Source organism: Rosa chinensis, chromosome 3 (genome assembly GCF_002994745.2).
Source record: "Rosa chinensis cultivar Old Blush chromosome 3, RchiOBHm-V2, whole genome shotgun sequence".
In the NCBI taxonomy this organism is placed as follows: Eukaryota; Viridiplantae; Streptophyta; class Magnoliopsida; order Rosales; family Rosaceae; genus Rosa; species Rosa chinensis.
The window spans coordinates 13,505,688-13,521,362 of record NC_037090.1 but is presented as its reverse complement, the minus strand read 5'-3'; the positions used below and the strand labels follow the sequence as shown (position 1 = coordinate 13,521,362).

The following is a 15,675-nucleotide window of genomic DNA, read 5'->3' as shown; positions in this document are numbered from 1 at the left end:
ATGCTACCTACCTGTATGTCTTAGTTATACCTGCCATGATGCCAATGCAATAGTGGGTTTTCTAGGAGTGGTTACAGTTGCTAAGCCTGCTCTATTTTCCCTTCACATTGGCTTCCAAAATGATAGAAATGGTACATTATTTTGTTACTAATTTGCCTAAACCCATAAATCCCTAATTAGAAGCGACTCAAATGGCCTACTGGTATTGAGTTAGTTTAAAATCGCTTCAATTTTATTTTTTATTTTTTACTCTTTGGAGTTTGGATACACTCTCGAATTCTCAAGGAGTTTCCTACTTCATGTTCGGGTTTTGAAGAGCTTTATTTTGAACTAAATTGATCAAAATCCATTTATTTGTAATGAAAAATTAACACCATCCAAACATCGAGTCCCACTACTTGTACGGTTATACCAGTGTTGTGGTAGGACTTGGGATTGTGGGAATTTGGAAAGCAGTACAAGCGTCGAGTCCGTTCTAGGCTTCTAGCCTTATGGGTGAGAATCTTTCATAGCAAATTGATGTTATTAAATTAAATATTTGTATGATGAGAATATGGGAGACATTTTAATGTCGAAACACCAACCATTGCGCCTTTTCTAGCCTTTAGACACTGTCAGTGATGACCGAAACCACCTACCGCTTCTCATATTATAGGGCCGACTCTATCTATACGTTAAGCAGGCCGTCCCCTGAGGCCCCGATCTCATGGGTGTCAATTTTGTAGGGGCTCCTTTATATACCCATGTACACAAAAATAAAAAATTAAAAGATAAAAAGACGAGTCTTCAGCCAGAGGACAGCATGATGATTAAGATCATATACACAAGGGGAGAAAGTAAGAAAAGAAGTCTCCTTTCATGTTTGACACCAAGCTCAAGTCAAGGTAAGACACTTGCGCTTCTATGTGTATTATTGGTACAACAACAAAAGGAAAATTTGCTGCAAGAATGGAAGCTGCACATGACTACAGAATAAGCAGCAATGAACTCGAGCCTTTTGTATACCTTCTGAGTCCTGAAGCCTCTGTCCAATGACAGCTTCGTTAAATTATTACTCCATTGCTCCTTTCCGATGCGTCCTCAAACCCCAGTTTTCTCTCTTCAGATAAGAATCCATTAAGAGCATAAGCATCACATCCATCAAGAATTTGAACAGCAGATGGTAGCCTTGACAGCTGAATATGCCACACTCAACATTTTGGAGGCAGACTGAGAGCTTCTTTTACTGAAAGGGAACTTGAAGTTCAGCTTGGCCGGGCAGTGAGGAAGAATCAGACCCAAATTGCAGATAATATATTTAGCAAATTGGAGTGCCTGCCATAAATGAAAGCATCTCTTTTCACCACGACAGCTTAACATGAATCTAATCATCAGTATGATAGATAAATGTACGTAGTTTTACGTACCTTTAGAAATTAGGATATCCAAATAAATCGTGCCCATCAACAGACTGAAACCACCATAAGGTACTAAATATCTCATGACTGATATCCACTTCCTGTACAGAAATAAGACCTTCCAAATTGTTATACAAGTAATATCCAACAAATTTCCAATACACACTCCAGCAGTTTCAATAATTCAGCTAATCTAACAACAAAACGCCACCAATTTGTATGAATTCCACTGTTCACAACATAATTCGCAGCACAGAACCACTTAAATAGCGTATTGGTTGGTTCAATCTTCAGATGAAATTTTTTTTAGAGATCTCCAATACAAAGTCAAAATGGTCTCAAGAACTTACTGGTAAACGGACACAAACCATAAATTTATAAAATCCAATTACTAATAAGAATAGGGTGATGATTTTGGCCCTCCACTTTGCCCTATATTTACCACATGCACTTCATTTTTATCTATATACATGCGTCTATACCTGAAATTCTGAAAGTACTAGAGCATCTAACCCAAAACCAATTGACAATCGGTGGAGAAGCCCAGTACATTAGCAGCTCTTATCCTACATTTCCTATGTGATATATTGAAGTGTTTGCTAACATGCCTATAGAGGTAAAAACTTGGTGTTGTATTTATTTGACAGTTTTATTCAAGTATAAACACAGAGAGGAATCTTTACCTGTATCAACTGGAGTGCCTTTTATTACCTTCATGGCAACACAAAAGCAACCACCTTCTTCACCTTTCCATAAGAATCAGTCCAACAATTTGAGAAAGAACATGAATTCAAAATTTACTGTCAACTATCTATGCATTATCTTTAAACAACTAAGTAAATAACATACAGGGTAAAGGGAAATAAAGTACCTGGACTCTCTTTGAGCCTATTGCACAACTGTTGTTTCTCCTATTGAATAAAACTCCTAAACACTGACCTACTGAGTATGGCCCTGCCAAATCAAAATAGTGAATGAATTGATTGTCTTGCTGCAAAAGAACAAGGACCAGTTGGTGTACATATTCAATGCCGGTGGTTAAAGAATAAGGACTATTACAATTTTGCTCTTTTCTTATGAGAGGTTAAAGCTTCAGTGGTGTTCTAATTGCAGGACTTTGAAAGCTTCTATTTGCTCACAGAAAGCTTTTGCCTACACTAAATTTTGTTTACAGCGAAGTTTATTGCACTTCACAGCAAACATTAAATCACTAAAAGAACACATTCTTCTCTCTGGGTGAAGATGTAAATTGTAGAACACATAATGCAAAAAAGGGACAATAAACAAGGAAAAGAAAAGTTCCAAAAAGTGCATTAATTTTGATTTCAGACAAACCTACCAATCTGCAAAAGCATCTGCAACTTGGTTGTTTTCCTTTGGATTAATGATTGACAAACAATTCTTCCATAAAATCTTAACTGTCAAGCCACCTGGAGATAAGGATTGGAAAAATAATGATGAACCAGCATCCCACAAACTGCTTGGCTTGGCACTAGGGAAGTCTCACCAAGTCCTGAATTTGCTCACAAACTGCCTTTATTTTATATAAAAATTAAAAAGTTTCAGTGCGGAATGTCATATAGTACTAGAATTCCTTTTAGGCATGTTATCTTAACCTGAATTCTATCTGCACTAAAATAGATGTAAGAAGACCATTTTACCTTTGAGAATCATGATATCCAAATAGATTGTGCTCATCAAAATCCCCCGAACTGCCATTAAGATCATAACTGAATCAATCACGGCCAATATATGCTATGCTTTAACCACTTCCTGCAGAGAAATAAGAGCAAGCTCTTCAATTAAAAGACAACTTCATTAGATAAGGCTTCAGCCAGAGGACAGCATGAAAATCAAGATCATATACATAAGGGCAAAAAATTAAGAGGAGACTTCTTTTTGCATGTTTGATACCAAGCTAAAGTCAAGAAGACACTTGCTTCTATATGTACTGGTACAACAACAAATGGAGAACTCACTGCAAGAATAGAAGCTGCACATGACCAAAGAATCAGCAGCAATTAACTCAAGCCTTTTGTATACCTTCCGAGTCCTGAAGCCTCTGTCCAATGGCAGCTTTGTTATTAATTACTCCATTGCTGTTTTCAGATGCATGCGCGAACTCCAGTTTTCTCTCTTCAGATAAGAATTCATCAAGAGCATAAGCATCAAATCCATCAAGAATTTGAACAGCAAAAAGGTAGTAAACTTGAGAGCTGAATATGCCACATTCAACAGTTTCGAGGCACAGCCTGAAAGCCTCTTTGCTGAAAGGGAACTTGATGTTAAGCTTGGCTTGGCAGTAAGGAAGAATCATCAGTCCTGGATTTGCCCCCAAAATACAGATAATATATTTAGGAAATTGCAGCATGCCTGCCAAATATGAAAGCTATCTCTTTTCAGCATAATATCTTGACCTGAATCTCATCAGCAGTATGATGGTTAAATGTAAGAATACCATGGGTTTACATACCTTTGAAAATTAGGATATCCAAAGAAATCGTGTCCATGAACTAACTGAAACACCATAACTGAAAATCTCATGACCGATATCCACTTCCTGTACAGAAATAAGACATTGCACTTCAGTTAAATAACCCGCCTTGCTTATTTCTCATCCATGGTAATATGCAACAAATTTCCAAAACATACCCTCCAGCGGTAATAACTCAGCTAATCTAGTAACATAAACTCTACCAATTTGCAATCCTCGATATAATTCACAGCACAGAACCACTTGAATAGTTTACTGGAAATGGTAAGGACAAAAGATGAAGTTTAATTTTAACCTACTTATTTTGAAATGCACTAACCTACATCAACCTTCTGTTTGAACTCAACATGTCCACCTTCAGATGACACATTTGCAGAGATCTCCAATTCAAAGTCAAAATGGTCTCAAGAATGTACTCAGATACTGCACATATTCCTAAATTCATATGGAGAAAACCATAAATTTATAACATATCTAATTGGAAGATACTAATAACAATAGGGTGATGATTTTGGCACTCCACGTTGCAATATATTTTACCACTTGCACGTCATTTTAATCTTTATTCATCTATACTTGAAAGTACTGGAGCATCTAACCCAAAACCAATTGGCAATGGATGGAGAAGCCGAGTACCTAAACAACTCTTATCCTACAGTTCCTACGTGATATATTGAAGTGTCCGATAACATGCCTGTAAAGATAAAAACTTGGTGTTATATTTATTTTATATCCTTAAGTGTCACGCCCCAAATTTGAATAACCAATTCAAATCCGAAACATGAATAAAAACAAATACAAATAAACGTCCTGAATTTTTTTTCTCACAAATAAACACACCTCGCCTCACTCAATAATACACAAACCAAATCCTCCAGAGTTTAATATTACAACACACTCTCCCCAAAATTACATGTAAGCTCAATGTGCATAACAACCTCACAAAATGTTGTAACTCAAGTGCTACCACTCTAAGCAGCCCGATCATCGTCTTGGTTCTCCTGACCTGCAGGATTTCCCGCTACACCGTTTGAAATAGTGTACCGGGATTGCAACAATACAAACCCGGTGAGCTTGACAGCCCGTATGAGTAAACGAAAGGATTGCACGATTTAAAGTGACAAAAGCAACTCAGGCATAAAATCAACTCAAGCATTTTCTTTCTTTTGCAAAATCATTGAAGTGCACAATGTCACTTCAAACATCAATCAACTCACATCTCACAATGACTACTACAACACAACTACACGTTCTCTCTCTAATACACAAATGTATACTCATGGGCATGCGATTTTTATTTTAATCCCCCATGCGGTATAATTATACTCCAAGGCATACGATAACTCACGTTATCCCCCTAGCAGTATAGTGTACTCAATGGGCATACAATAACTCGAGGTTATCCCCCATGCAGTATAGTGTACTCAATGGGCATACGATAACTCGAGGTTATCCCCCATGCAGTATAGTGTACTCAATGGGCATACGATAACTCGAGGTTATCCCCCATGCAGTACAAAGGCAGACAGACTAGAGCTCTAACTGAATCGTAACGTGTCACCTTGGCCAAGGTTCACATTTACGATAATATTTGCCTCAATTCACTCGACTCCTCAACTGAATCGTAATGTGTCACCTTAGCCAAGGTTCACCTTTACGATAACAGTTTTTCTCATCTCACTCGACTCCTCAACTGAATCGTAATGTGTCACTTTAGCCAAGGTTCACCTTTACGATAACAGTTTTTCTCATCTCACTCGACTCCTCATTTAATTCATCTCAACGACTCAACTATCACACTTTACTCAATTACTCTTTCTCATACTCAACTCAACTTATAAGATAATTTATATCTTCAAAAGAGTAATGCTCGAATAATAACTCATTTAACCATATTAATACTTCATCCAATATCACACCATCCAATATTTATTTCACATAAATATTTATACATGAAACCATTCCCTCAGGAATGATTACAAATACCACCATAGTTCACATGCATTAAAACAAAAATTCATTTTATAAATAAATTCATTTTACTTACCTATGGACCGTAGTCGAACAAGTCCATATAATTTTAAAAAAATATTTATTTTCATAAAACAATTTCCACAATTTCATAATTGAATAAAATCACCGAATTTCGGTTCGTAATTGAACCATGTGCGATTTACTCACCTCGATAATCCCGCTGCGACTTCAATTTCACAATACACACCAAAACCACTCACCAAGGAGGACCGTCAATCACCTAATCCAATATGATCATAACTTAGCCAACAACTCATAAAATAAAATAAATGACGATCTGACGGTCGAATCGAATTTATACGACGATCCAACGGTCAGATCGAATTCATACTATGATCCAACGGTCAGATCGAATTTATACTATGATCCAACGGTCAGATCGGATTTATACGACGACCCAAGGGTCAGATCCTCACGGATCTCCCTTTGGATCATCCTCCCGAATTTATCACGAAAATCCAACGATCGGATCTTCCTGAATCGCCTTCATTAACGTCTCCATAGATTTATATGAAAATCCGACGGTCGGATTCTCACGAATCTCCTTCCAAAACACTATTTCACAATTATACGAAGATACAGCGGTCGGATCTTCGCCCATGACCACACAAGGTCACTGGGATAGTCATAAAATCAACATATCAAAACTACAAGTCCATCGGACGGTCCGATCTTCACAGATCATTAATCGAACAATCGAAATTGATCGAAATCGTAAAATTCATAACTAAATCATACGATATCCAAAAATTGCGTATAATATATCGAAATGATCGTATTGAAATGTAGAATCTAAAAATGTAAATAAATCACATTTTTGACCCCCGGAGGTGGCCGGAAAAGGGCCGCCGGAGTTTGGACAGAGCCGCCGCCGACCACCGCCAATGGTGTCGGGGCCAGGCTGCTCCTCTTCATCTCATCAAGCCCAACAATTTTCCTAACTAGCATGAAGTCTGAAATTGAACGGAAGTGGTCGAAAATTACCTAGAACAGTTGAAGGTGGCCGGAAATTTTCCAGAAACCGGCGAAGAAATGCAGAAACCGGCGAGCCAAGATTTCGACGTAAAAACTTCAATTTCAGGCCTCGATTCCTTCTGGTGAGTTGTTAAGAACATCAAGGTGAACTCACTGGTTCAAGAATAAATCAAAACGATGCACTACAACTTGAGATAACACGATCGAAAAGTTTTGGTGTTCGATCGAAAACCGGCCGAGCTCCGACGAACGTGAAACCCGTCACTCCAGGTGCGATCCTTCTAGTATGATGATCAGCCGGTTGAGGCGAGTTCATGGAGATAAGGATCGGAAGTTTTGGTGGCCGGAGCTAGGAGAAAACCGGCGTTGACTAAAATCGGTTCAAGCTTCCCGCCGCCGCTACAGGCTGCGCCGCTGTGAAAGGCTGCCACAGACGGGTGCGTATGGACCAGGCGAAGCCAATGGAAGAAATTTGGTGAAGATTGGTGACCGGTAGCTTGAGATATCAATCTTGGAACCAAAACGAGCTCAAACCGGGCGGAGCTTTCCGCCGCCGCTGGTGGCCGTGTTGCGGTTCAAGGCTGCCACCTGCAGCTGCGCAAGGTCGAGGCGAACCTATAGGAAGTGGTCTGGGGTCGATCGATGGCCTGTGGAGCGAGAACAAGCTTGGAGAATAAATGCTCTGTTCTTGGATGGTTTCGGACGAGAGAGAGAGAGAGTGAGAACTGCAGTTCCTTCCACCGACAATTCTCACTATAGCAGCACCCAGCTTTTCCCTTTATTGCTCAAAACACGGGAACATGCTCCTCTTTTCCTTTATCCACAGTAATCCCACTATCGGTTATTACATTAAGTATAAACATAGAGGAGTCTCTACCTGTACTTGTTGGAGTGCCTTTTATTTTAGTACCTTCACCGCAACACAAGAGCAAACACCTTCTTCACCTTTCCATAATCAGTCCAACTATTTGAGAAAGAACATGAACTCAAAATTTACTGTCTTCCCCCTCCAATTAAAAGACATAAATATTTAAAATTAACATATCGACTTTGCAGTCTTGCCCCTCCAATTAAAAGACATAAAAGAATATACTGTATATATAATGTAATCGGAAAAAAAAGGACATGTATGTCCAAATTTTTTTTGCCTCAGAAGTATAAATGCTAAATCAAAATTTCTGCCACTCAATATACTGGTCATGAAACGTAAGGATTGGAGTGAGTTATTCTTTTGAATTTAACAGAGAGGAATTTATACCTGTAGCAATTGGAGGGCCTCTTAATACTTTTAACAACAACATGAGCATCAAACCACCTTTTTTCAATTTCGCTTAGGACCCCAATCCTGCAATGCTGATAGAGAGATGATATTGAATTGTAGATGCTCCTGCAGATACAATGTAGGTGTAAGCTGACATGGAATCGACAGAGCAGCGAGAGGATAGGGGAAAACATCAGAAGAGACTAGAAGGTGTCGCATAACTTACACATATTACTGCAAACTTGGAGCAATTACAATTTGACTCACACCTGCAGGCAGCTCTTATTCTTGATGTGTCACAGAAAAGAGTCCATGCTAGTATGGGCCTCACCAAACTAATAAAAAAGAAGTTATGGACACATCAAAAAGGGATAAGGGTATACAACTATACAAGTTTTAGTTTCTTTAGAGATGCTGCAGAAACAAAAGTCGTGGCTTTAGAAGTGACTGACTAGAGTCTAGAGTCATAGTATTTTAACAACAAGAAGGATTTTGTATATAACTTGAGAAATTCAGAGGAGAGCTCCATGAATTTTTGTCCCACCGAATATTGGAATTTGTATTTTTGAATCAACTAAATTGACTGACTATACAATGAGCAGAGATGAGAAGAAAACAGAGAGTGATAAGAAACAGCCAAAGCATTCTTGTCACTGATTTATATGACCGAAAAAAAGGTACTCGATGAACTTGAGAATACTTGAGAAAAAGAAAAGAAAAAGAGTTACCTCGGAAGTTCGGAATATGACAAATCTTAAGCCACTCTGAGCCGCTCTCCGCGGTGCATCTTTCCCTCAAAAGAGGACAATTGGTGATGGATAGCCAATCTAATTTGGTGAGGCGTTCCATAGCTTGGATGGAAGGTAGATACATCACATTCTCGCATCCGCAAATATCTAACGAGTGAAGAGATGCAAGATTTCCCAACCATTCTGGAATAGCCTCCACTCCCTCAAAGTCATGTATCCACAAATGGGTCAAAGACGTCAAGTGTTGAATTTGTTCAGGCAGAGACTTGAGCTTAGGCCACCCGTACAGATCTAATCTCTTAAGTTGTGGTTGAACCTGAAAGGCAGGGAATGAATCCAGCTCTTTCCAGAACGGACCAAGTGTCAATGACTGGAGACGGGTGAATACGTGTGGGATGCCATTGCTAACCCACTGGGTAGACATGTTAATCTGGAACAATGAATTATTATCAACTGACGGAGGGATGTGAGCTTGTCTAAACTTGGAACAGTCTCTAGATTAGGACAATCACTTATTGTCAAAACCTCAAGAGAGGCACAAAATTGCAGATCAATTTGTGTACTCTGACATCCCTCGATTTCCAAATGACGGAGGGATATGAAGCCGCCGTGTAAAATTGGAAAATACTCTAGATTGTTTACATGCAACCATCGGAGGGTTGTACTGAGACTGCCAATTGGAATGGATGTTACCTTAGGGCACTCTTCTATTGACAAATAAGCGAGAGAGGTGCAGCAGCCTAGTCCACTCGGTAAGCTTGATAATTCAGGACACTGCCGAAGACACAGTCGATTAAGGGATGGGAGTCCCTCAGATGGAATTGGAATGGACGTTATCTTTGGGCAGGTCTCTATGTGCAATTGTTGAAGAGATGTGCAGTATTGTAGCCCATCAGGTAGACTGGATAACTCAGGCCAATCAGTGATCTCCAATTGGCGTAGAGATGGGAGACCACCGTGCTCAGGGATGAATGGGATGGACTCTAGACCGTGGCAACCACGTATAGACAACGCCTCAAGAGAGAGAGAGACAGGTACACATGTCAGCTTAGGACACCTCAAAATATTCAGTACCTGAAGAGATGTGCAGCAGTAGTCAAACCCTTGTGATTGGGGAGGAGCAATACAAGTTAACTCCTCACAATCTGTTATCTCCAAATATGAAAGAATCTGATTGTTTTTTAACAACCTTTCCGGCAAACAGGTAAGTCCACTCACTCTGCCTATCTTGAGAGAAGTGAGAGTGGTCAGACTATTGCTCAGAATACTTGCTATTGGACCTCCGCTATTCATGCCATCAATCACCAACTTTTTCAGAGATGGAAAATGACTGGGAGCACTTCTCAAATGACGGCAAGACTCCAGGTTCAACTCCTCAAGGCAAGGAAACACCATCACTCTTTCTGTTGCCACTTCCATCCATTCAATTAGGTTTTTCGCGTACGCAATACGTAATGTTTTCAATGCAGGAAACAAAACCTTTGTATCATCAGAAACGTGATCATAACCATAAAACTCATATCCCAAACACCTGAGTTTCTTCAATTTGATCATCCTCACAAGTACAAGATTGGGCAGCTGGCCAAGTGCTGGCACTCCTTCGCATTTTTTGCAATCCCATAATGCAATCTCTTTCAAGTTGTTGGATAGCAATAACCATGATGGAAATCTAACACCCATGAAGCCATCAATGCTCAAAAATTCCAGATTAGAATGCGGTCGCAGGAATTCAAGTACACCTTCGTCATTTTTAGCAGCGCTGCTAAAATTCCAATGCTCCCATTTAAGTAATAACTTGCGTAGATGTTTCTTCTCCACTAAATTTGCTTTCTCTGCTTCTTCTTTAAATCTTACATGTTCCAGATTATAAATAGATAAGGTGCCTTTCAAATGGTTTAAGCCACCTAATTCCTCAATCTGAGGACCCGTCTCCTTATCCATCTTTACAAAAGGTAATGATCGGAGATTAGTCAATCTTCTCAATGCTCCAGCTGGAACTTTCATATCTATACCAAAGTAAATATGCCGCAGGTTGATCAAATTTGCAATTTGCTTCGGGAACTCTGTAAGGTGAGAAGGCATTTTAAATGTCTGAAGGTTATAGAGCTGACCCAAAGATTTGGGAAATGCTTTGATCTTTGTATACATGACATTTAGATACCTCAAGTGTCTCAACTTTCCAATTGAATCTGGCAACTCCTGAATGTCTGCCTTGTATAAATTCAAAACACGAAGAGCTTTAAATCCAGGTGAGTTGTTGTCAAGGACTGCTCCATTTGAAAATAGGGAGTGCAGGTACTTCGACTTTGAAACATGTTTAGCAAGATCATGAACAAGATCGTGCGTCTCGCATGTGATTATATCACCATCCTGTTCCACATCTTGAAACAATGAGTTTTGTAATAGAATATTAAAGTATTCGTTACCCATGTCCTCCATCTCTAGATTATTTTGGTCGGAAGAAGGGTGCAGCCATCCTTGGGCCATCCAAAGTTGGATCAAGTCATCCTTCTCAAATTTGAAATCTTTGATGAACATTGAGCAGTATGCAAAACATTGCTTCAATGATGGAGATTTCAGTTCATCAAAACTCAATTTCAAAATAGCCTGTATTCTATTTTCTTCCTCCGGTAAATCCCATATACCACTGTCCAAAATTGATTGCCATTCATCACACTTTTTAGAACGCATCACATTTCCCAACACCTATAGTAAAATTGGTGATCAAATGAGTTAGGTTTCTACAAAACAATAGTGTAGCAAAATATAACAATAACAAAATATATTAGTTACTAGTTAGCGTTCAAATGAAAGATGATCTTACTTTCACAAATATCGAATATCTATACTGCAATCTAAATGTGAGATATATTCCCCCCAAGGTTAGGGTTCTAGGTTGGTAGGTAGGGTATGGGAGGGTGAATCCTTACAAGATGCTTCAACTATTATCATGTGCAAGCTGAAGGGAAAGAGTGGCAAATGATGTTTTTGTGAAAACCATATTGTTGATCGGGTCCATGGTCCTTGCGATGAAGTCAACTATTATAAGTTTTGTTAGGAAATGGACGTGGCATCGTCCTGATATCATCCTGATGGTTCAGTTAAGAATAAGTAGGTTAGGTCGTTAGAAGGTTACTGCATCATTACAGGTCCTCATTTGTATATATACTAGATCAAGCCAGTTAGGCAATCGAATAATTGGCCATTTTTATTCAGTGCAACTTTTCTCTAAATTTCTTTGTTTCCAAGAGTAAGGAAGTTGATCGTAAGTTTGCAACTTCCTATACTAAAAGGCTTCTGCAATATATTTTTCTTTTGCATAGGGTGATTTGCATGATTCTTCCTGTTGCTCTTTTATTTTTAGAAATTTTCTCATCAATTAATAAGAATAAGTAGAAAGCATGAAAACTAAAACTTTGAATTGTTCAATGATATAATTTACATACCTTTGCTACTAATGGTACACCTCCGCACTTTTTAGCAATCTCCCTTCCTATTTTTTCTTGATCTCCAGCAATAGAAGTACCCCCAACTAGAATTGCTTTGTCTTTCAGTATGAGCCAACATTCATCATCTGATAGTTTTTTCAAATCACACCTAGGAAGGGTCTCCACCATTTTTGCAACTTTGTCGCTACGGGTGGTGACAAGGATGCTGCTTCCTTGGGTATCGTTTACCAAGCAATTGATCAATTCATCCCATTTTTGAGAATTTTCATTCCAAACATCATCGAGCACAAGAAGATACTTTTTCCCTTCCAACTCATTTTTGAGGATTTTACATATTGCCTCTAAAGTTTGTACTGCAGCATGTTTAGGTTTAAGAGACTCCAAAATCCCCTTTAAAATCGAGTTAACTTCAAAAGGGATAGACACACAAACCCACATCATTTCTTGGAAGTGTTGCTTTATCTTATCATCATGATATACTGATTTAGCCGAAGTGGTCTTCCCAAGTCCCCCCATTCCCACAATGGCCAGAACTGAAAGATCATTTTCCTGACTGTTGTTTGAGTTGGTCAAGGCTTTCACTATATCTTCCGCAACATCTTTCCTTCCAACGATATTGCTTTCATCTTTTTTGAACTGAGAGCAGGTTTCCCTATCAATTTTTGTATCATAGGAGCTTGGTGCCTCTATGGAAGGCCTATCAACAAATCCAAAACTACTTGCCCTTTTACCCAAATTCTCCAAAGATGTGTTGATTTTTTTAATTTTATGTGCCATTTTAACACGAAAAAGAAGGGGATTGGAGAGGGAAAAAAAGTTTAGCACCTTTTTCTTCATCTGGTTTCGCAGTTCCACCTTTCGTCGAAGAAGCTCATATCCATAGTCATCCAACATATCATCGGCAAGATGAGCTATGTCTTCAAGCTTCTCCAACCAGAGCTTCACAGCTTCGCCCTGATCTTGTCGCTTCTATTCAGCATCTCGCAGCACAGCTTCAAGAAAGAGCAGCGACTCACGCAGATTTGCTAATTCTCCATTGAATCCCCACAAAAGAGTGAACTCTTGAGTGGCAAGTGAAGCCACTTTGGTCAGCATTTCCTGGGCAGCAAAAGTAAGAAACTCAGCCATGGATTTCTACTCAAAAGAGTCGAGAGTCGAGAGTCGTGAGAAAAGAACAGACTGCTTGATTAGTTGAAGAAACTAGATCGAAGAAGATGGATGAAAAAAATAAAAAAAATCACTCAGAATTAAGATAAAAACACAAAACGGTATAGAATTCAAATGAAGTTGAAAACTGTTTGGAGAAGGCGTTAAATATGGTATTTGAATGCATATCTCCACTCAGCACCAAAATACTGGTGAAAAGAGTGCATAATGATTCAATGAACATTCTTCTCTGTAGAAACAAAAAAGACACATTAGTGGAAACTTAGATATAGGGTGAAAATGGAGTGATTGATCAACAACTTGAACATTCTTCTTTCACAGCGAAAAGTATGGTGGGTACACTCGACCAAAGTAGAATAGGTCAGATTGTGGCATTGTGTACAAATAGCCACATAAAACTAAAGGAATTAACAGTTTTATCACTCAAGGAGTAAATATTTTCTGATAGAAGCCCATAAATTTGTTATCGGGCCAAAGACAATCGTGCTCAAGTGGTCAGTTGTGGGAGTGCAAAAATTCCGCCCAATACAAGTCAAAGAAGCAAAACCCGAAAAGAAAAAGAAAACAATTTTTACCAAAAATGGGGCCAGTTACCGCAGTAGCAAATCATTTATCTCTCACGCAATCGTACGGCTGAGAGTTAAAACCGCAACGAAATCAACCTTGGGTTTCCAAATCCTCCACGTCACCGATCCCCTCCAAAACCCCTCCTCCAATCACAACCCACCTCCCGCCCTATATAACATTCCATGCACCCTCCACCGAAACCCCTGAATTCACTCTCTCTTTCTCATAGTTCGATCATCATCAAATCACAATCAATGGCTCCGACGAAGGCCGAGAAGAAGCCGGTGGCGGAGAAGTCCCCGGCGGCGGAGAAGAAACCGAAGGCGGAGAAGAAGATCCCCAAGGAAGGCGGCGTGGAGATGAAGAAGAAGAAGAAGGTAAAGAAGAGCACGGAGACCTATAAGATCTACATCTTCAAGGTTCTGAAGCAGGTTCATCCGGACATTGGTATCTCCAGCAAGGCCATGGGGATCATGAATAGTTTTATCAATGATATTTTTGAGAAGCTGGCGCAGGAGGCCTCGAGGTTGGCCAGGTACAACAAGAAGCCGACCATTACGTCGAGGGAGATCCAGACTGCTGTTAGGTTGGTGTTGCCTGGAGAGCTGGCCAAGCATGCAGTTTCGGAGGGAACCAAGGCGGTCACCAAGTTTACAAGCTGTTAGATTATTTTTTGTTTTTGTTGTTGTTGTTTGGTGTTTGGATTTGGTAGAGTGGATGACATCGAGATTTCTGGATTTGGTGCAGGATGGAGTTTTTGAGTTTGTATGTTTTGTAGATTGGGATTGACATCCGGAAACACAATGGAATAGAATCGTTTGGGTTGTGGTTTTTGGGATGTTGTTTGGTGCAACTGGGATTATGATGCGTGCAATAAATTGATAAAAAAAATAATTGGTTCTGATTAATTTTTCAAGATGAAGAATGCAAACTATTCAAGCTATAATAGGGAGGAATTGTTCATTGTTGTCATATTTGTTGGGAAAATTAATAGAATGGAAATAATAACTCCAACCACAAAAGGATAATATGCAAAGAAATAAAACGAGTAAAGGAAAGTGAACACCAGAAATAACGTGGTTCAGCAAAATGCCTACGTCCACGGAGCAGCAACAACAAGAACTTCCACTATGATAATGTGGGTACAAGAGATACACAACTTCAAGAACAACTACTTGAAGGAAACTCTCTTTCACACTTGTTTTGCTACCTAACCACAACTACACTCTCAACATGTAGTAAAACACTCTTCACTCTCTACTTGGATGAAGATGTTTTTCTCACACAGTTTGTAGGTTGGGCTCTCGGCCTCTTTTCTGCACTCTCCTCTTCCTTTCTTGTTCTTGTACTTCTTCGACTGCCGATATGGGATTATATATATCCCACACTCTCTCTCCAGCTCTCTCTCCAATGCCGGCTGCAGGTTTTTCTCTTTTCCCTATCTTCTGCTACTTTTCTTTCCCTGTCTTCTGCAACTTTTCTTTCCCTGTCTTCTGCAGCATGCTTTTCCCTTTTTGTCTGCCGCTTTTTTTATCTTGCTTTCTTTCTTTGCCTCCCACGTTCTTCTTCCTCCAATTAAGGA

General features: G+C 39.4%; 2 protein-coding genes across 13 annotated transcripts; one reads left to right on the top strand and one right to left on the bottom strand.

Annotated features, from left to right (window-relative positions):
* Positions 1-800: 800 nt before the first annotated feature.
* On the bottom strand, positions 801-13,783 carry LOC112191897 (putative disease resistance protein RGA3). 12 transcript variants are annotated; one of them, XM_040516250.1, is made up of 16 exons: positions 12,357-13,783; positions 8,890-11,616; positions 8,390-8,496; positions 8,159-8,287; positions 6,910-7,864; positions 6,073-6,145; positions 4,468-4,912; positions 4,187-4,314; positions 3,871-3,957; positions 3,377-3,770; positions 3,059-3,193; positions 2,737-2,931; positions 2,269-2,351; positions 2,081-2,143; positions 1,407-1,498; positions 801-1,314 (listed from the first exon to the last, which is right to left on the bottom strand). In XM_040516250.1, exons 1-2 carry the CDS (start codon positions 13,251-13,253, stop codon positions 9,274-9,276), a joined length of 3,240 nt encoding a protein of 1,079 aa, XP_040372184.1. In that variant the 5' UTR covers positions 13,254-13,783; the 3' UTR covers positions 801-1,314; positions 1,407-1,498; positions 2,081-2,143; positions 2,269-2,351; positions 2,737-2,931; positions 3,059-3,193; positions 3,377-3,770; positions 3,871-3,957; positions 4,187-4,314; positions 4,468-4,912; positions 6,073-6,145; positions 6,910-7,864; positions 8,159-8,287; positions 8,390-8,496; positions 8,890-9,273. The 12 variants fall into 12 exon arrangements, with proteins under 12 accessions (XP_040372184.1, XP_040372185.1, XP_040372189.1 ...); XM_040516251.1 differs by having other exon boundaries at positions 3,059-3,170; positions 3,441-3,770; positions 4,211-4,326; positions 4,830-4,912; XM_040516255.1 differs by lacking the exon at positions 4,187-4,314 and having other exon boundaries at positions 3,059-3,170; positions 3,441-3,770; positions 4,830-4,912.
* A 518-nt stretch (positions 13,784-14,301) lies between these two features.
* On the top strand, positions 14,302-15,001 carry LOC112191491 (histone H2B.9). The gene has a single exon (XM_024330838.2). It carries the CDS (start codon positions 14,348-14,350, stop codon positions 14,756-14,758), a length of 411 nt encoding a protein of 136 aa, XP_024186606.1. The 5' UTR covers positions 14,302-14,347; the 3' UTR covers positions 14,759-15,001.
* Positions 15,002-15,675: the final 674 nt, after the last annotated feature.

Excerpts from the sequence above, each read along its gene's own strand:
- LOC112191897 (XM_040516250.1), bottom strand. The coding sequence starts at position 13,253 with ATGTTGGATGACTATGGATATGAGCTTCTTCGACGAAAGGTGGAACTG. Across the intron at positions 11,617-12,356 it reads GTGTACCATTAGTAGCAAAG|GTGTTGGGAAATGTGATGCG; the intron begins GTATGTAAATTA and ends ATTTTACTATAG.
- LOC112191491 (XM_024330838.2), top strand. The coding sequence starts at position 14,348 with ATGGCTCCGACGAAGGCCGAGAAGAAGCCGGTGGCGGAGAAGTCCCCG.